This window comes from Octopus bimaculoides, chromosome 1 (genome assembly GCF_046866305.1).
Source record: "Octopus bimaculoides isolate indiv1 chromosome 1, ASM4686630v1, whole genome shotgun sequence".
Classification (NCBI taxonomy): Eukaryota; Metazoa; Mollusca; class Cephalopoda; order Octopoda; family Octopodidae; genus Octopus; species Octopus bimaculoides.
Window position 1 is genome coordinate 851,108 of NC_142928.1, and position 20,726 is coordinate 871,833.

The window sequence follows — 20,726 nt, forward strand, 5'->3', positions numbered from 1 at the left end:
GGATGCTGTGCCTCGCAAATATGGGAGCAGATGAAGCAACCCCAGTGTTAGTTGCCCGGCTAACTATGCAACTCTTCAACAGAGATGAGGTAGAGTAGAAACTGATTGGGAGCCATCTCGAAGCAAGTCAGAAGAGAAACAAGGGTCAGGTTGAAGCCCCAGTATCGGGGCCGGTTTTAGATCCCAAGTGACTCTAAGCACTTAAAAGAATTTTGGAACCCCATATATATATATATATATATATATATATATATATATATATATATATATATATATATGTATGTATATATATATATATATATATATATATATATATATATATATATATATATATATATATATATATATATATATGTATGTATATATATATATGTATATATATATATATATATATATATATATATATATATATATATATATATATATATATATATATATATATATATATATATATATATATATATATATATATATATATATGTATAGGCGACTATGGATATATAGGCGTAGGAGTGGCTGTGTGGTAAGTAGCTTGCTTACGAACCACATGGTTCCAGGTTCAGTCCCACTGCGTGACACCTTGGGCAAGTGTCTTCTACTATAGCCTCGGGCCGACCAAAGCCTTGTAAGTGGATTTGGTAGATGGAAACTGTGGTGTGATGGAGGAAAAAAGACAAGAAGAAGCAAAAGGACAGAATGAAACGTTGGACCTTACCTTGTCGACCGCAGCGGAGTACACGATCGCTGCTGATCAGAACACGTCTGTCTCGTAACCTCTCTGTTTTCAGACTGACCCACATGCTGGCCTTCGACCGCGTGTCACCGACTTCCGGTCTGGCTTCACTTCTGTTTGCCTCACCTCTCTCCGCCACAACACACAGCTCATCACAGCCCATAACACCACAGAAACTGAAAGAGGACCGTCGTATATATATATGTGTAGTAACGCCTGCGCATGCGTAGAATTAATAAAGCAAGCGTTTCCCGCTCAATTCATTCTCTTTCTCGCTGGCCAGCGATTGAGCATGGACGTGTGTTTAAAGCTGTCTCTACATCTTTCGGTCTTATACTCGACAGCTCGTTATTCTCACCTCTAAAGATGTATAACTAAAGATTTGTATGTTTACCACCTAAATAAATGTTGCTTGAGTTGTTTAGTCTGGAGTTCAGCGTTCCGTCTATTTCTTTAATTTTATAGTAGAAAGTCAGGTATACAATATAAAGATGTATAACCCACTTTCTACTAAAGTGGTGACCCCCGACGAAGAAAAAACGCAGCATGAACTACGGATTACCAACTTATAACTGGTGAACCTCGACTAAAGAACAAATACGGCCATGGAGACTGACTCATTACCAACATCTCCAAACATAGTCAACACGACTCAACAAGCGCGGTTTTTATTCTCGTCTCTGTTAGAGTGGATTTTTTCCACTCACGAAAAACAGACAGGATTTACGGCCTGCTTTTTATGTTTTTATATGTCGCATTTCACACTCTCACATTACACATACATCTTTTATGCCACACAATAACTCTTGTTATTCATTTCGCACGGTCGTTCTTTCATCTTGGGTTAAGAAAATTTTTCTTCGAGGTTTTCGCTAATGGTTGTATAGAGATTTTGTCTGTCGATCGTTCTGTAAAAGCGTACCTTTTCAAACACTCATCACCAAACAGCCTTTTCGCCACCAGCGTCGTGCGTCAACCAAGATTACCACCGTGACGACAAAAATTACTACTATCAATTACAAGCTTTATCCCCGACGTCGCCAAGTTTCAACTGAATCATTGCCACCACACATACAGAACACAGCTAGAGCAGTTCCTGCGCCGACGTTTTCATCAATGTACTCTATCTCGGTGTTTTGGGATTTTTCGCAGTCTATACTACAGACACTTTCACTTGTTCTGTGTTTTTTTTCTCACACACACACTTGTGCACTCATACATTTTCTTTCCTTTCAGGGAAAACAAACTCTCAGACTTTTACATCGCGTGATTCCAGTATTCCTGGACAGTTGTCATCACGGTTGTTTTGTCATTGTCATTTCATTTATACGATGCATGCATGTATTTCACAAGTGTACATTTCATTTCTTTGAATTTTCTTTGTGTGTGTTGTACCACATCTTGTGGGTGGTTTTTCAGTGGCCATCCTGCCTCAGGCGTTCTAACAGATTTTATTTATCGTGCGTTTCCGCTCTGGCGAGGGAGCTCTATGGTAACGCCTGCGCATGCGTAGAATTAATAAAGCAAGCGTTTCCCGCTCAATTCATTCTCTTTCTCGCTGGCCAGCGATTGAGCATGGACGTGTGTTTAAAGCTGTCTCTACATCTTTCGGTCTTATACTCGACAGCTCGTTATTCTCACCTCTAAAGATGTATAACTAAAGATATGTATGTTTACCACCTAAATAAATGTTGTTTGAGTTGTTTAGTCTGGAGTTCAGCGTTCCGTCTATTTCTTTAATTTTATAGTAGAAAGTCAGGTATACAATCTAAAGATGTATAACCCACTTTCTACTAAATATGTGTATATATATGTATATGTGTGTAAACCGTAACTTAGCGGTTCAGCAAAGAGGCCGATAGAATAAGTACTAAGCTTAAAAAGAATAAGTCCTGGGGTCGATCTGCTCGACTTAAGGCCACAGTCAAATGACTGAAACATGTAAAAGAGTAACGAGTAAATATACAGGCCAAGCCACATGCTGAAATAAGATACCAAATGTCTTTAAACTACCTTAAAATATCACAATAAACTCGGCGAAAAAGATTTATGAAAAGGTTCAATATACATAAAGGGTAAAAAATCATTGATGATTTTAGCAGGGGTTCAGCGCAAAAATAATAACCTTATAGGTAAATTTTACAAATGTTTTGATAATTATATACATAATTATAACAAGGAGGTAATAGCGTCTTTTGGCGTCTATTTTTCCAGTGCGTGGAGAGGCTTATAGCCAATCCGTTGTTATAATTATTAATATATATATATATATATATATATATATATATATATATATATATATGTATGTATATATATATATATATATATACACATACAGACATAGGGTAAAAATTAATAATTAGTAAATTCACCAAGTAGTTCGGTGTGTTAAAACCATTATTTGTAAATTCATATAAACATAATTAAAATTTAGGGTTCAGCAGGCATTGCTGCGTGTGGTGAAGCAATGCCGAACCCTAAATTTTAATTATATATATATATATATATATATATATATATATATATATATATAAGGATAAGCATAGTTAAAAGGGTCTGTGGGAAAACTCTTTAAATAAAAGGGCTGGGAACCACTGTCCTACACCTTAAAAGGTACATTTTCAGATTAACAGCCGCACGATTTTCACTAGGGTGTTAGGGTTAGGGTTTTAGGTTTAGGGTTACGGTTACGGACGGAATTCCCTAACTCTAAAACCTTAACCCTAAAACCCTAACCCGAAAACCATAACCCTAGTGAAAATCGTGCGGGTGTTAATCTGAAAATTTACCCCTTAAAAGATAGGTTTACAGTCAATGCATCACACCTAACTTTTATGGTGCAGATTCATGGAACTTAACAAACACGCTAACATTTCAAGTTTCAGTTTGTAGATGTATGTGTCAGAATCTATGTGTGCGCGCCCACCACTTTTTTTTCACATAAAATTTCTACATAAATGTAACGTACACCCTAAAAAATTTGGGCGAAGGTAAAGAATACGCACACTCGATGTTTAGGGTTAGTTTTGGGGTTAGGGAGTTAAGGTTTTTGTTACACCAAAAACGGGTGGTGTACATATTCTTTACCTAGGCGAAAATTTCATTTGAAAATCCTATTTTTCTAAAGTATAAAGAAACAAATTCGCGCGTCTGTGTGGATACTTCTGCTGGTATACCAAAAATGAATTTAAATACAGAAGATGAGAAAAGGTTCGACAAAGTCGAATTCTAAATGACATTCGAATACGTTAGGAATATTAATGTTTTCATTTGAGTTATTTTTCTCTGCTGTTTTCTTATACCTGTTTCTCTCACTACTACAAACCGATAACTAGTTTATTCGCCCATATGACAACTAACCTTTTGTAAATATTGAATTCATAAAACTTTAAATAATATTTTTTAAATCTAAAAGTAGTATTTAAAAAATATTTGTGCTCTATTAGATATTTTCGTATAAATTATATTTTCCATTAGAGAGAAAAAAACTGGGTTAACTTGAAAATAGATTTGATATCAAATTAGATTATTTAATTCTTATAATATTTATTTTATTCTAATCTTTATTTTTAAGATTAATTATATTTTACACTATTAGTTTACGAAACTGTGCTAATTGTTTATATTTACAACATGGCGGATGCGAGTGAAAGTTCTCCGTCGGAGAAAGAAGAGAAAATGACACCTGAAGATAATAATAACGTTGAAGGAGCTGAAGGTGGAGATAGTCAGGTGAAACCAACATGTGTCATTGTTCTTGGAATGGCTGGATCTGGTAAAAGCACATTTGTACAGGTATTCATTCATTTTTCTTGCTCGTCCCGATTCATGACTTGTTTATACACGCTGCTTGTTTATATTAAGTCAGTCCTCACTGAACAGACAGGTGATCAAAGACAATCCAACAATCACTATCCATCCTCTCTATTTATATATCTAGGATTCCATTATCCAGTTTATCCTTTTCTAAATACTGTATGTTTTGATTTGGGTGGCTGCTGTTTCTAGCTGGCGAAGCTACCGCCATTTGACTTAATTCTAGCTAGTCGAGTAATCGTATACTAACAGCCACATACCAGTGCAATTACATTGTTTGCTAAAAGGCCAAACAACAACCACAACAACAATGACTAAAAGCTATTAAAATAAATTGCTTGGAGTTGCTAAAAGTGTTCGTGTGGCATACCACTATGTAACATCATCATCATTTAACGTCCGTTTTCCATGCTGGCATGGGTTGGATGGTTTGACAGGAACTGGCAGGGCCAGAGGCCACACCAGGGTCCATAATCTGTTTTGGCTTTATCTCTACAACTGGATGCCCTTCTTAACACCAACCAGTGTATTCAGTGCTCTTTATTTAGCACCATTGTTTTATTGTATTTATTCTAATATTGGCTTGTTGGGTAAGATTATGTGATGTTCATGCCTTTTTAGGTAACCTAATTAATGAAAGTTAACTCCTGTAAAAGAATTAATTCAACGGTACTCCTGATGCTGTCCCTTCAAATAAGGAACAGAAAATGGATAAAAAGCAATAAAAAATTAGGTTTTTTTTTTTCAGTGCTTTACTTATATTGTGAATTAACAAAGGATTTGATATATAGATGTTTGACCTGCTTGGAAAGCAGCCAAATCTCTATCAAATTACATCTTACTTTCATAGATAAACCACCATAAGGGCCAATGCTTGTTGCATTGTGATGGCTTTTATATATCAATGACCCAGAGATGTATGCGAGTGGAGTGCAAACTTTTTGTGGGGTCTCCTGTGCTGGACAGATCAAAAGATGGAAGCCAGACTAATATGAACCACGTCTTTCCAGAGATGAAAATAGGTTTGTGTATGACCCCTTCCGAGAGAAAAAAGCTAAATTACAGCCCTGATGGCAATTGAAAAACCACAAGACCTAGGAAAGGAAGGCTTTCCCTCATGGAAACATAACAAGTAGGGGCCCAGCTGGAGAGAAGCAGAAAAGAGAGGCTAAAGTTGAAAACTGGAGAAAAGTTGTCAATGGTCTATGCTCCATCGGGAGAAAAGGGCTTAAGTAATTTATAAATAAAGACAGGATAGTCATGGTTGGAATACCTTTAATCATTGATCTCTTCGTTCATGGTTGACCTGAATTAAAAAAAAAAAAAACTTGTATTTGTTTGTATAATATTCCAATAGCTTGAAGGTGGTGAGTTGGCAGAAATGTTAGCACGCCGGGCGAAATGCTTAGCGGTATTTCGTCTGTCTTTACATTCTGAGTTCAAATTCTGCCGAGATCGACTTTGCCTTTCATCCTTTCAGGGTCGATCTAATTGACTGGCCCCCGCCCCAAAAATTTTGGGCCTTGTGCCTAGAATAGAAAAGAATATTTCAATATTTTGAGAAAGTATGATGGCAAGCTCGCAGAATCGATGCCATGCTTGTTAAAATGCTTAGTGGCACTTTTGCAGACTCTTTACATCCTGAGTTCAAATGCCACCAGGGACGACTTTGTGTTTCATCCTTATGGTTTCACTAAAATAAGTACCAGTTGAACTGTGGGGTCAGTGGAATTGACTTATCCCCTGAAATTACTGGCCTTCACCCATTACACTTTTGGAGTTGTTGGTGTTAGGAAGGGCATCCAGCTGTAAAAACCATATCAAATCAGTTGAGTATGGTGCAGTCCCTCAGCTTACCAGCTCTGGTCAAACCATCCAACCGATACTAGCATGGACAATGGATGTTAAATGATGATGATGATGATTACAATATTTTAGGAATGTAAATATTTTGAATATTTCATTTTACATTTTACTATTTCCAATCTTTTTTTTCTTTTATTAGCGGCTAACAGGGCACCTTTTTATGAAGAACAATGCTCCCTATGTCATTAACCTCGATCCAGCTGTACTTGACGTATCTTTTCCTGCCAATATTGGTAAGTAAATTCATTGATAATGATTTTTGTTGAGATGAGTTTTTGTCTTTGGTTATTTCAGGTTCAATAACTTAACCCTTTCGTTACTGTATTTCTGTTGAGATACTCTGTTTCTTTCAATTACTTTAAATATAACAAAGAATTTAGTAAAATAACTTAGTTATCATTCAGCTAGTGTTAGGAACGTAAATTGTGATTAAGGTTTGGTGGAAGATTTTAATTCAAAACTTATGAAAGTAAAACATTTGTACTCAGAGCCAGAGCTGGTTTCAGCTGGGTTGGTAATGGAGGGGTTAAATACCTGTAGCGTTCAGATTACTCTGTCAAATCTTTTGCTTATTTATTCACATCATTTTGAATTAATCAGGCATTATCTTATAGCCTCAAAATTGCAATGATGAGATTGTTTAGTTTAGAATGTCATAGCAGGGTGGGTGTGCGAGGTGGGATCTCGTTAGTTTGAACATAAAAAAAGGTACAATATTTGGTCTGGTTTAAATGCTAAAGAGTTAAACACCTGTAGTTAACTTAATTATCCTTTTCCTTATTAATCTTTTATATTAATGTGTTAATACTAAATTCCTGTGGTGAAAACAATTGGTCCACTCTGTTCCTGTAACTTAACAGTTCAGCAAATGAGATTGATAGAATAAGTACCTGGCTTTAAAAAAAAACAAATACTGGGGTTGATTCATGTGACTAGAACATTCTTCAAGGCAATGCCCCAGCATGGCCACAGTCTAATGACTGTAACATGTAAAAGACAAAGCCTTGAGTACCATTTCAATAATTCAATTAACTGTGAAATTCTGGGTTTCTTTATCAGTTTTGATTTATTCTATGTCTGTGCGTCTTTTCAGATATTCGAGACACTGTGAATTACAAAGAAGTCATGAAACAGTATCCTTCTTGTTGTATTGTGTTTGTTTTGTTCAATTAAATATTTCGATACCAACCTGTCTGTTTTTAAGTGTTCACATTAAAACTTTCCATCTCTGATTTTATTTAAGAACTCTTCGTTAGGTTTACAAATACAATCATTATCATTGCCATCATCATTCATCATCATCATCATCATCGTTTAACGTCTGCTTTCCATGCTAGCATGGATTGGACTATTTGACTGAGGACTGGCGAACCAGATGGCTACACCAAGCTCCAATCTGATTTGGCAGAGTTTCTACAGCTGGATGCCCTTCCTAACTCCAACCACTCCGAGAGTTTAGTAGATGTGTGAACACACACACACACACACACACACACACATATACACACACACGAACTTGTGACATAATACTGTTTTATATATACACACATATGTAGACAATCACATACATGGAAAGCTTCTCTCAGTTTTCATCTTCCAAATCTATTCAACACTTTGGTTAGTCTGGGGCTATAGTAGAAGACACTAACCCAAGGTGACCCTTACTAAGTTCCTTTAAATCTTCTATTATTTTCCATATTATTTGAAACTTAGGCAATGTATTCGTTTAGCCAGCAATACGGCTACAAAAGATTTGATGACTGCTCAAAATGGTCTCTTCATTTAAATGTTGATTAAACTAACCTACTTGTTTGATAAAAAGCACCATCCGAACGTGGCCGATGCCAATGCCGCCTTGACTGGCTTCTGTGCCGGTGGCACATAAAAAGCACAATCCGATTGTGGTTGTTGCCAGCCTCCCCTGGCCCCTGTGCCAGTGGCATATAAAAAGCACCCACTACACTCTTGGAGTGGTTGGCGTTAGGAAGGGCATCCAGCTGTAGAAACACTGCTAGATCAGACTGGAGCCTGACGCAGCCGCCTGGCTTCCCAGACCCCGGTCAAACCGTCCAACCCATGCCAGCATGGAAAACAGACGTTAAACGATGATGGATGGACAAGTGGGCATGAGTAATAGAGACTGAAACTTCGAAGCTTTCTTCTCTTCTGTGTAGTATGTTGTGTTTCATTTTGCATTGAGCTTTGTTTTTTTCTGTCTGATGATGCTAGTAATAAATTGAGGATCAACTGGTATGATTTCTGAGCCATCCAGAGCTGACATTAGGGCCTAACAGAACTCTGCAGCTTGTTGGATCCTGTCAAACCATCTAAACCATGCCAGTATGTGTACCAGACATTAAATCAGTGGGTCTCAACTAGGTTCCGTATAGCCCCTGGGGGAGGGGGTCCATATAAGATTTTGTTAAAATTTATCTGCAATACATTGGTTATATGATAGATGCAGGAGTGGCTGGGTGGGTTCCAGGTTCAGTCCCACTGCGTGGCACCTTGGGGAAGTGTCTTCTACAAATAGCCTCAGGCCGAGCAAATCCTCGTGATTGGATTTGATTTGGTAGACGGAAAATGAAAGAAGCCTGTCCTATATATGTATATGTTTGTGTGTCTGTGTTTGTACCCCCACCATCGCTTGACAACTGATGTTGGTATGTTTACGTGCCTGTATCTTAGTGGTTTGGCAAAAAAAAAATCCGATAAAATAAATACTAGGCTTACAAAGAATAAGTCCTGGAGTTGATTTATTTGACTAAAGGCAGTGCTCCAGCATGGCCACAGTCAAATTACTGCAACAAATAAAAGAATATTATTATCATCATTCAGGTCACTGTCTGGGATTGAACTTGGAATCTTGGAGTTAGTAGCCCACGGACATATGGCGTAATGGCTAAGAGCGCGGGCTACTAACCCCAAAATTCCAAGTTCGATCCCTGGCAGTGACCTGAATAATAATAATAATAACATCGAAAAATACCTTAGGAATGAGAACCAAGGTTTAAAATTTCCCCAAGACGCCTGATGAAGGCTGGAGGGTATAACAGCCGAAATGTGTTAACAACAAACAAGATGAGAACAAATATCCATCAAATGTAAATAATGTAGCAGGAAGTTCTAAATTTTCTGCTGTGATTCACATTTGGCACTGTGTGGGCTGCAAGTGATGAAATAAATTGCTTGCATAGGGAGATGAGGATGCCATAAGCCTTAGTGAAGTTAACCCTCTCTGGCGAGTAGTCGTTTGTACTAAGTTACTCGAATGAGGACGATGTAAACTATGTAAGTCATAGTGAAAGCAACCCATGAAGGGGAATGTCTCTGAATATAAACTGAAAGTGTGGTGGGGGCAATTTAGTCATGGTAGACAACTTCTATAATGCTGGAGTAAAAATACCAAAAAAACTACTCCCTGTCCATGTAATAAATTGGTTGGTGATAGGCAGGATATCCAACCTGTAAAACTATGCCAAAATCATGCAAAGGTCTGTGATGATGATGTATGTATGGTATTAGGTATATGTATGCATGTATACGAGGGGGTTCTGAAATGTTCTTGACTTTAAGAGAATCGCAAAAGGTCTGGCTGGAGGCCCAATCTTCTGAATTCTTTTAACAAGGTTTCAAAAAAACTGAAGAGCTGCTGCAATAAGTGTGAGTCTGAGAGGGGAACATGTTGAATAAAATCATAATTAACTGATCCTCCTGTATTTTTCTTTACCTAAAGCCAGGGATTTTTCAGCAGCCCCTCGTATCTATTAATTTCTTTGCTGTTCTTCCTTAACTAAAATCAGATATAAACTTGGACCAAATGGAGGGATAATCACTTCACTGAATCTCTTTGCTACTCGTTTTGATCAAGTAAGAATGTTACTCATTTGAATTTTCTTTCATCATCATCATCATCATCGTTTAACATCCGTGTTGGCATGGGTTGGACGGTTCGACTGGGGTCTGGGAAGCCAGGAGGCTGCACCAGGCTCCAGTCTGATCTGGCAGTGTTTCTACAGCTGGATGCTCTTCCTAACGCCAACCAGTCCGAAATTGTAGTGAGTGTTTTTTACGTGCCACCGGCACGGAAGCCAGTTGGGGCGGCGCTGGCATTGGCCATGTTTGGATGGTGCTTTTTACGTGCCACCGGCATGGGGATCACAGCTACCATTTCCATTTGATTGTGATTTTCATGCAAAAAAAAAAAAAAATCAAACTAGTTGTGATCCCCGTGCCCCAAGCGATCGTGGTCGTTTCCAGCTTCCTCTGGCCTCTGTGCTGGTGGCACGTAAAAAGCTCCCACTATACTCACGGAGTGGTTGGCATTAGGAAGGGCATCCAGCTGTAGAAACAATGAAGCAATTTCTGAAGATTTATTTGTAGTTTATCAATTTATATGAAATTTAATTCCTATTAAAAGCCTTAAAAAGAAAAGAGCAAGGAAGTAGTTCATTATTTACATTTGACGAACATTTGTTCTCATCTTGTTTGTTGTTAGCACAACGTTTCGGCTGATATACCCTCCAACCTTCATCAGGTGTCTTGGGGAAATTTCGAACCTGGGTTCTCATTCCTGAGGTATTTTTCAATGTTGTACCCGCTGTACACACTGGGTGAAATTCTTAGCAGTATTTCATCTGTCTTTATGTTCTGAGTTCAAAATCCGCCGAGGTCGACTTTGCCTTTCATCTTTTTGGGATTGATGTAATCGACTAGTCTCCTCCCCCAAATTTCTGGCCTTGTGTCTATAGTAGAATAGATTATTATTATTATTATTATTGTTATGAATTTTTTTCAACAAAGCCTCTATCTTTCATTAACCCTTTAGCACTCAGCTTACTCTGTTTTGAATTAGTCATGAATTGCCTTTGGACGATGAGATTGTTTATTTTTAGAATGTCATTGTTGGGTAGGAGTGAGATGCTTGATCTGGACAGTTGAAATGTAAAACAGGCAGAATATTTTGGTGAGATATAGCTGGTTTGAATGCTAAAGGGTCAGATATTATAGGTGCAGGAGTGGCTGTGTAGTAAGAAGCTTGCTTACTAACCACATGGTTCTGGGTTCAGTCCCACTGCATGGCACCTTGGGCAAGTGTCTTCTGCTATAGCTTCTGGCCGACCAAAGCCTTGTGAGTGGATTTGGTAGACGGAAACTGAAAGAAGCCCATCGTATATATATATATATGTGTGTGTGTGTGTGTGTGTCGCTTGACAACCGATGCTGGTGTGTTTACGTCCCCGCAACTTAGCCGTTTGGCAATAGAAGCCGATAGAATAAGTACTAGGCTTACGAAAAGAATAAGTCCTGGGGTTGATTTGTTTGACTAAAGGAGGCGCTCCAGCATGGCCGCAGTCAAATGACTGAAACAAATAAAAGAATATTACTTTGACTTGTAATTGCAGGCATGGCTGCATGGTTGAGAAGTTTACTTCACAAACATATGTGTTAAAAAAATTCCAGCTGTTATCTGTGGATGAGCATGACTGGGTAACATGTACCATGCTTTCACTAATTGTTTTAGGTGCCTGTGTAATCATGAACAGACATGAACAACCTCTTGTCTCTCCCATCCTACGACCAAACAGCACATCTAGGATATGATTTTTGGAAGTAGAAAGGGCTGCACCAGCCCCCGGTTGGTGCTCATTTTCAGCTAAGTAGGTTGGAGCAATGTGTAATGAAGTACATTACTCAAGGGCACAATGTGCTGCCTAACTCAGGAATTGAACCTATGGCATCACGATTGTGAGTCAGACACTCTAACCACTAGACCATGTCTCTTCAAATAATACACACACATATAATGTGTGTGTATTACATATATAATAGGCTTCTTTAAGTTTCCATCCATCAAATTGACTTACACATTACATATTTTTATATAATATTGTTAAGCAACTCCTTTATTTTATTCTTCAGGTAATGAAATTCATTGAGAAACGATCAAAAGAATGCAAGTACGTATACCTTTTAATCATCATCATCATCATCATTTAACGTCCGCTTTCCATGCTAGCATGGGTTGGACGATTTGACTGGCGAACCAGATGGCTACACCAGGCTCCAATCTGATTTAGCAGAGTTTCTACAGCTGGATGCCCTTCCTAACGCCAACCACTCTGAGAGTGTAGTGGGTGCTTTTATGTGCCACCAGTCAGGCAGTACTGGCAATGGCCACTCCTCAGCCCAGGTCTTCCTGGGCCTACCTCTTCCACGGGTTCCCTCAACTGTTAGGGTGTGGCACTTTTTCACGCAGCTATCCTCATCCATTCTCACCACATGTCCATACCAGTGCAATCGTCTCTCTTGCATACCACAACTGATGCTTCTAATGTTCAGCTTTTCTCTCAAGATACTTACACTCTGACGGGTATTCACATTGACATTACACATCCAACGGAGCATACTGGCTTCATTCCTTGCGAGCTTACGTATGTCCTCAGCAGTTACAGCCCATGTTTCACTGCCATGTAGCATGGCTGTTCGTACGCATGCGTCATACAGTCTGCCTTTTACTCTGAGTGAGAGTCCCTTTGTCGCTAGCAGGGGTAAGAGCTCTCTAAACTTTGCCCAGGCTATTCTTATTCTAGCAGCTACACTTTCAGCGCACCCACCCCCACTACTAACTTGGTCGCCCAGATAGCGGAAGCTATCGACTACCTCTAGTTTTTCACCCTGGAATGAGATAGAAGTTGTTTCCTGTTTGTTTACAGTCTTTATTGCACCTGAACATCTGCCACAAACAAAAACTAACTTGCTAGTTAACCTGCCTTTGATGTTGCTGCACCTCTTATGTGTCCATAGCTTGCACCGGGTACATCTTATAGAGTTACTACCTACTCCTTTTCTACATACTGAGCAGGGCCATCTACCTGAAGGGGTTTGTGTTTTATCTACCTTCCTACTTATTAGGATTTTGGTTTTAGCTAGGTTGACTCTAAGGCCCTTCAATTGTAGACCTTGCTTCCACACCTGAAACTTCTCCTCTAGTTCTGATAGTGACTCCGCAATTAGGGCAAAGTCATCAGCATAGAGGAGCTCCCAGGGGCAACCTGTCTTGAACTCCTCTGTGATTGCCTGGAGGACTATGATAAATAAGAGGGGGCTGAGGACGGAACCTTGGTGGACCCCTACCTCTACCCGGAATTCATTGCTGTACTCATTTCCCACCCTCACCTTACTGGCAGCATCTCTGTACATGGCTCGCACAGCTCTCACTAACCATTCTTCTATCCCAAGTTTCCTCATTGACCACCAGATAAGGGATCGGGGGACCCTGTCAAAGGCTTTCTCCATGTCAACGAAAGCCAGGTACAGAGGTTTATCCTTAGCTAGGTATTTCTCCTGCAACTGTCTCACTAGAAATAAGGCATCAGTAGTGCTTTTACCTGGCACGAACCCAAACTGCATCTCATCTAAATTGATTCGCTCCCTAATTAGTTGGGCTATGACCCTCTCTTTAACTTTCATAACCTGATCTAACAGCTTGATGCCTCTGTAATTATTTGTATCTAAAGCGTCACCTTTACCTTTGTAGCAGTTGACTATGATGCTGCTACACCAGTCATTGGGTATGACTCCTTCGTGTATCACCTGGTTCGTAATACGGGTGACTAGGCTATAGCCAACACTGCCAGATATTTTGAGCATCTCTGCAGTGATTCCTGATGGGCCGGGGGCTTTCCCGGTCTTCATACTCTTAATTGCTTTATCTACCCTGGTACTATCAACTCGGATAGCTGGTCCCTCTATTGGGTCGACATACGGCAGGCTCTCTTTCTCCCATTCATTCTCTTTATTAAGCAATCTATCGTAGTGGCATCTCCAGACCTCTTTCTTTGCATCCTCATTTAATGCAAGCGTACCATCATCCATGCGAACACATTTCTCTCCTACAACATCACTATTCTCTCTCCTACACTGTCTTGCAACATGAAATACCTCGAGTCTTTGGTCCTCACGGCGCAGAACATTGGCAAATCTTTCCTTATCTGCTTCGCCTCTGGCTAAATAAACCTGTCGCCTAGCCTCCCTTCTGGCACATTGGTACAATTCCCTGCTACCACCATTCTTCCAGTCCTTCCAAGCCTGTTTCTTTTGTCTAATAGCCCTGTCTACCTCCCTGTTCCACCACCACGTTACTCTGGGTCGGGAGGGGACCTTACACCACTGACAAATCTGGTCGGTGGCTTTCAACAGGTTGTCCCGCAGAAATCTCCAATTGTCTTCCACGTTGTATGATGCTATATCCCCTTCTATTTCGTTAAATGCTTCAAGTAACTTGTCTCTAAGTCTCTGTCCGTTTGCAGGGTCTTTAAGCTTCCACACCCTTCTCCTCCAAGCCTGTCTAATTCTGGGCACCCATTTTGCCTTGATCCCAAAGTCGCTAACTACTAATCTATGTTGTGGGGTACATTCTTCGCCAGGGAAGGTTTTGGCATTTATAAGCCGCCCTCTTTCCCTATTTCTGGCGAGGATGTAGTCGATTTGGCTAGAGTGTCTACCGGAGCGGTAGGTGACTAGGTGACTGGCAGGTTTCCTGAAGTTGGTATTGCAGACCATAAGATCGGTTGCATCACAGAACTCCAGCAGTCTGGTTCCCTCCTCGTTGCGGGAACCGAAGCCATAGCCTCCATGTATGCCATGGAAGCCTCCAGCACGACGTCCGACATGGCCGTTGAAGTCTCCAGCCACAAAGAGAAGGTCCCTGTCACTCGTCGACGAGGTAGTTTGCAAGAGGGTGTCATAGAATTGGTCTTTCAGCCCATCTGGTAGCCCCGGTTGAGGTGCATAGGCTGAGATGACAGTAGCTAATCTATGATGAAGCACTAGTCTGATCTTAAGTACTCTGTCACTTACTCTAACGACCTCGATTACCTTATCCACCCATTTCTCCGCTAGAAGTATTCCTATGCCCCCGACCCCGTCAGTGTTCCCTGCCCAGAAAATCTTGTACCTGTGTTCTTTGCCTGTGAGGAACCTTGCAGAACCTCCTCTCCATCTTACTTCCTGGATGCAGCACATATCTACGCGTCTCCTTTCAAGCATCTCAACAATTTCACCAGATCTACCTTTCAGCGTGCCGACGTTGAGAGTGCCAATCCTAACAGTATGGGTGTTGGGGGTGTGGGCCTGTAGCCTGGGAAGGGGAAAAGCAGTGTCGTGTACCTGAAAAGAAAACTTGCAATTGGAAGAATTCATAAGCAAAACAGTACCTACAACCTGCAAACATTACTCAAACTTAATGCGCTACCCAAAGGTAGGGGAGAGGATGGCCAAGGCCACTAGATGGGTTCCGGGAGACAGCCGAGGATGACAGGATGACAGAGGAATGCACTTCCGGTGGAGGGGGTGGGAGGGCGGGTGTACCATCAGCGAGGAGATAGGGCTCTTAACGTGCTACTGGCATGGAAGCCAAACAGCTGCTCTGGCAATGATCACGCTCGGACAGTGCTCTTAGCACTTCACTTAGCCCCAACAGGTCTTGTTTTGTAATTATTTATCAAATATATTACCTATGTTTTGCTGTGGTTGAGAAGATACTTCAAGCTTGGTAAAATCATGGTTGTCTTTGCATATAGGCTTGTCCCCTGCATCCCTCTTCAGCTGACCGCTCCTAATCTTGCAGGCTGGTGGGTGCTGGTGCCACATTAAGAAGCATCCATACCAGTGCCACATAAAGGCACCTGTGCTGGTGCTGCATAAAAGTGCCCAGTGCACTCTGTAAAGTGGTTGGTGTAAGGAAGCACATCCAGCTGTAGAAACCATGCCAGACATGGAGCCTGGACAGCTGCTGCCAAACCGTCCAACCCATGCCAGCATGGAAAACAGACATTAAATGATGATGTTTCAATTTAGCTAAAATCGAAGTTTTTGGTTCCACAATAGTTGAAGTTCTGTCAGTTTTATACAATTACTCCATCCTTTTACTTGATTCAATCATTGGACTGTTGCCATGCTAGAGCACCGCCTTGAAGGGTATAGTTGAATGAATCGACCCTCATGACTTATTTTCTAAGTCTGGTACTTGTTCTGTTCATTTCTTTTGCTGAACCACTAAGTTATGGGGGCATAACACAAAGACACACACAACAGGTTTCTGTTTTTTTTTTTGTAGAGGGACACTCCGTTGGTTATGACAACGAGAGTCCCAGCTGATACGATCAATGGAACAGCCTGCTCCTGAAATTAACGTGTAAGTGGCTGAGCACTCCACAGACACGTGTACCCTTAATGTAGTTCTCGGGGATATTCAGCATGACACAGAATGTGACAAGGCCAGCCCTTTGAAATACCAGTACTACTCATTTTTGCCAGCTGAGTGGACTGGAGCAACATGAAATAAAGTGTCTTGCTGAAGGACACAATGCGTCGCCAGGAATTGAACTCATGACCTTACAATCGTGAGCCGAATGCCCTAACCACTCAGCCACGTTTCTACACAGTCTCCATCTACCAAATTTACTCTCAAGGCATTGGTTTGCCTGAAGTTATATTAGAAGACACCTGTCCATGGTGCCCCATGGTGGGACTGAACCTAAAATCATGTGTTATTTAAGAGTTTATAATTTCTATCTCATCTTGCTACCTAATTATATATTGCTATGTTTATAAACAGTATTGAATTATAATGAAAATGTGTGACTTTGATGGCCATTTATTTTGTAGGTACGTTATTTTGGACACACCTGGTCAAATTGAAGTATTCACTTGGTCAGCATCTGGAAGTATTATCACAGAGGCTCTTGTAAGTAAATCCATACAATATCATGTATTGTTTTAAATATTTCATCATCATCATCATCATCATCATACGTCCGTGGTCCATGCTGGCATGGGTTGGACAGTTTGACCAGGGCTGGCAAGGCTGCACCAGACACCAGTCTGATCTGGCATGGTTTTCTATGGATGGATGCCCTTCCTAACACCAACCACTCTGAGATTGTAATGGGTGCTTTCAATGCTGCTAAGCATTTCGTCTGGTGTGCTAACAGTTCTGTCAGTGTGTGTTTCTTATTGGCATGATGACCCTCCCAACAAAATTATTTTAAATCATTATGAATGATTATAGATTTTTGTAAACTTAGATAAAGACAAACTTTACATTTTAGGTAAAGATATTGGACTGCTGATAACATTGTCAAAAGTTCAAAAACTGCCTTGGTTATGCTCTGAAGCTCACAGACAAAGCACCTTATTCCATTTGCTGTAATGTATGTGGATGTCAACATACATATTTCAGTGGTGAGCTCAAATATGAAGATTTTAGTTGTAAAATAATTTGCTCAATACTCAAACATCATGTTACAATGTTATCGTCAGAATTGGTTAAAAAAAAATCAAAAAAGTAAACAACAATACTGTTCATCATTATCATCGATTAACATCCGTTTTTCATGCTAGCATGGGTTGGACGATTTGACTGAGGACTAGTGAAACCAGATGGCTACACCAGGCTCCAATCTGATTTGGCAGAGTTTCTACAGCTGGATGCCCTTCCTGACGCCAACCACTCCGAGAGTGTAGTGGGTGCTTTTACGTGCCACCGGCACGAAGGCCAGTCAGGGGGTACTGGCAACGGCCACGCTCGAAATGGTGTATTTTACGTGCCACCTGCACAGGAGCCAGTCCAGCGGGACTGGCAACGAACTCGCTCGAATGTCTTTTCACGTGCCACTGGCACAAGTGCCAGGAAGGCGACGTTGGTAATGGTCACGCTCAAATGGTGCTATTTACGTGCCACCGGCACGAAAGCCAGACAGCTGGTGCTCTGGCAACGATCATGATCGGACAGTGCTCTTAGTGATTTACTGGTACTGGTGCCATCACGATGTGGAATATTAATTTCCAAAGCTTCTTTTAAGACATTGAGATCATTTTTTAGGGTTATTTTCTTTTGTTCATGTTACTTTGGAAATGTACTCTGTTTTCTGGTATACTAATTGATGCAGTCTTATAGCGTTAACATGTTTTGTAAACGTCCAAACTCTGTCTCTGTTTTCCCGAATTCTGCTGCGTTTCACATGGAATTTTTGATCCTCCAAAGTTGTCTTGGTGTATAAATATGCATCCACTGCAACCAACAGATATCCAGAAGTGCAGTGCAGCTTCTGCAAAGACTGACAAAGAACCAGGACTTCAGATACAGTAAAGCTATACCGGAATACTTAAGTAGCTTTTTAGCTGTGAATTTGAGTCTGAAAAATTCGACTTGTATTCCAGAAAAAATGGTAAGTCAAGTTATAGGGTAAACGTTGCTTGTATTCGGAATTGTGACGAAACTTGATTGTATTTAATTAAAACCTCTAAACCTAATTAGCTCTCATTTTCCTCCTTATAATTTGATATTTAGTTCTGTGTATGTTTCTGTATTTTGGAGACAGTATTAATTAAAGGTTTCCTCTGTTTGCAGGCGTCTTCATTTCCTACAGTGGTTGTGTACATAATGGACATTTCACGCAGTGTCAGTCCCGTCACATTTATGTCCAACATGCTCTACGCCTGCAGTATCCTCTACAAGACTAAGTTGCCATTTATTGTTGTGATGAACAAAGTAAGTAAATCATCATCATCATCATCTTCATCATCATCATCGTCATTGTTTTATCATCTCATTGATTTTTTGTGATGGTCTTGTGACTGGGTTAGATCAGTGGTTCTCAACTGGGGTCCACATAAGATTCTGTTGTTAAAATTTTATGTGCAATAAATTGGTTATATTTCTACAATACACAAAATATTTTATTTTTTTTATACAAAATCTAATAGGCGCAGGAGTGGCTGTGTGGTAAGTAGCTTGCTTACCAACCACATGGTTCCAGGTTCAGTCCCACTGTGTGGCAACTTGGGCAAGTGTCTTCTATTATAGCCTGGGGCTGACTAAAGCCTTGTGAGTGGATTTAGTAGACGGAAACTGAAAGAAGCCCGTCGTATATATGTATATATATATGTGTGTGTGTGTGTACATGTGTTTGTGTGTCTGTATTTGTCCCCCCCAACATCGCTTGACAACTGATGCTGGTGTATTTACATCCCTGTAACTTATCGGTTCAGCAAAAGAGAGCAATAGAATAAGTACTAGGCTTGACTAAAGGCGGTGCTCCAGCATGGCCGCAGTCAAATGACTGAAACAAGTAAAAGAATAAAAGAATATAATTATAAAAATATAGTAGGATTTGTAAAATATAATGTGTCTTGAATGGCACAACAATGCAGAGTGGACCATAACAGTTATTATAGTCCACTCTGCATTGTTGTGCCATTTAAGACACGTTATATTTTACAAACAATGCACAATGCTTCAAGCAAACTACAATACTCTCCTATAGTAGGATTTTTTATATACATCGAATCACTATGAGGATCCATCTGAGTAAAATAGGAATCAAAAGGGTCTATAGGTCTAAAATGGTTGAGAACCACTGAGTTAGACTGTAGTAAGGGAAATTGTTGTATTTCTTGATACTGTGAAAACCAACGTCATTAGATCTAGCCTCACTTTTATTTTGTGTCTTCCTCTTTCACACTGTACCTTACACTCAAGCACATAATTTAGTCTCCATTCCCATCATATGCCCAAACTAGCACTGTTTTATCTTCTGCATACATTTTTGATGTCTTTATCATTTAGCTATAGGCGCAGGAGTGGCTGTGTGGTAAGTAGCTTGCTTACCAACCACATAGTTCCGGGTTCAGTCCCACTGTGTGGCACCTTGGGCAAGTGTCTTATACTATAGCCTCGGGCCGACCAAAGCCTTGTGAGTGGATTTGGTAGGCGGAAACTGAAAGAAGCCCGTCGTATATATGTATATGTATCTATGTGTGTGTGTCTGTGTTTGTCCCCCCAACATTACTTGACAACCGATGCTGGTGTGTTTACGTCCCTGTAACTTAGTGGTTTTGCAAAAGCGGCCGATAGAATAAGTACTAGGCTTACAAAGAATAAGTCCTGGGGTCGATTTGCTTGACTAAAGGCGGTGCTCAAGCATGGCCACAGTCAAATGACTGAAACGAATAAGAGTAAAAGAGTAATTGCTCTCTCAGCTCATTTGTGCTCCACCTTTTTATCATCATCATCATCATCATCATCGTTTAACGTCCGCTTTCCATGCTAGCATGGGTTGGACGATTTGACTGAGGACTGGTGAAACCGGATGGCAACACCAGGCTCCAGTCTGATTTGGCAGAGTTTCTACAGCTGGATGCCCTTCCTAACGCCAACCACTCAGAGAGTGTAGTGGGTGCTTTTACGTGTCACCCGCACGAAAACGGCCACGCTCGAAATGGTGTCTTTTATGTGCCACCCGCA

At 40.3% G+C, this 20,726-nt stretch overlaps 2 protein-coding genes across 2 annotated transcripts in view; one reads left to right on the plus strand and one right to left on the minus strand.

Annotated features, from left to right (window-relative positions):
• Positions 1-947, minus strand: part of LOC106881984 (serine/threonine-protein kinase 36) — a 177,170-nt gene extending 176,223 nt beyond the window's left edge. The window contains exon 1 of the mRNA XM_089347358.1: positions 716-947. The gene's annotated coding sequence lies outside the window, so the exon portion shown is untranslated. The remainder of the gene's footprint in view (positions 1-715) is intronic.
• A 3,381-nt stretch (positions 948-4,328) lies between these two features.
• The window catches only part of LOC106882436 (GPN-loop GTPase 1-like), a 43,021-nt gene continuing 26,623 nt past the window's right edge, over positions 4,329-20,726 (plus strand). The window contains exons 1-7 of the mRNA XM_089347383.1: positions 4,329-4,528; positions 6,555-6,648; positions 7,509-7,548; positions 10,219-10,285; positions 12,338-12,375; positions 17,087-17,165; positions 18,831-18,971. Of these exons, the coding sequence (XP_089203509.1) occupies positions 4,367-4,528; positions 6,555-6,648; positions 7,509-7,548; positions 10,219-10,285; positions 12,338-12,375; positions 17,087-17,165; positions 18,831-18,971 (621 nt within the window). The 5' untranslated portion in view covers positions 4,329-4,366. The remainder of the gene's footprint in view (positions 4,529-6,554; positions 6,649-7,508; positions 7,549-10,218; positions 10,286-12,337; positions 12,376-17,086; positions 17,166-18,830; positions 18,972-20,726) is intronic.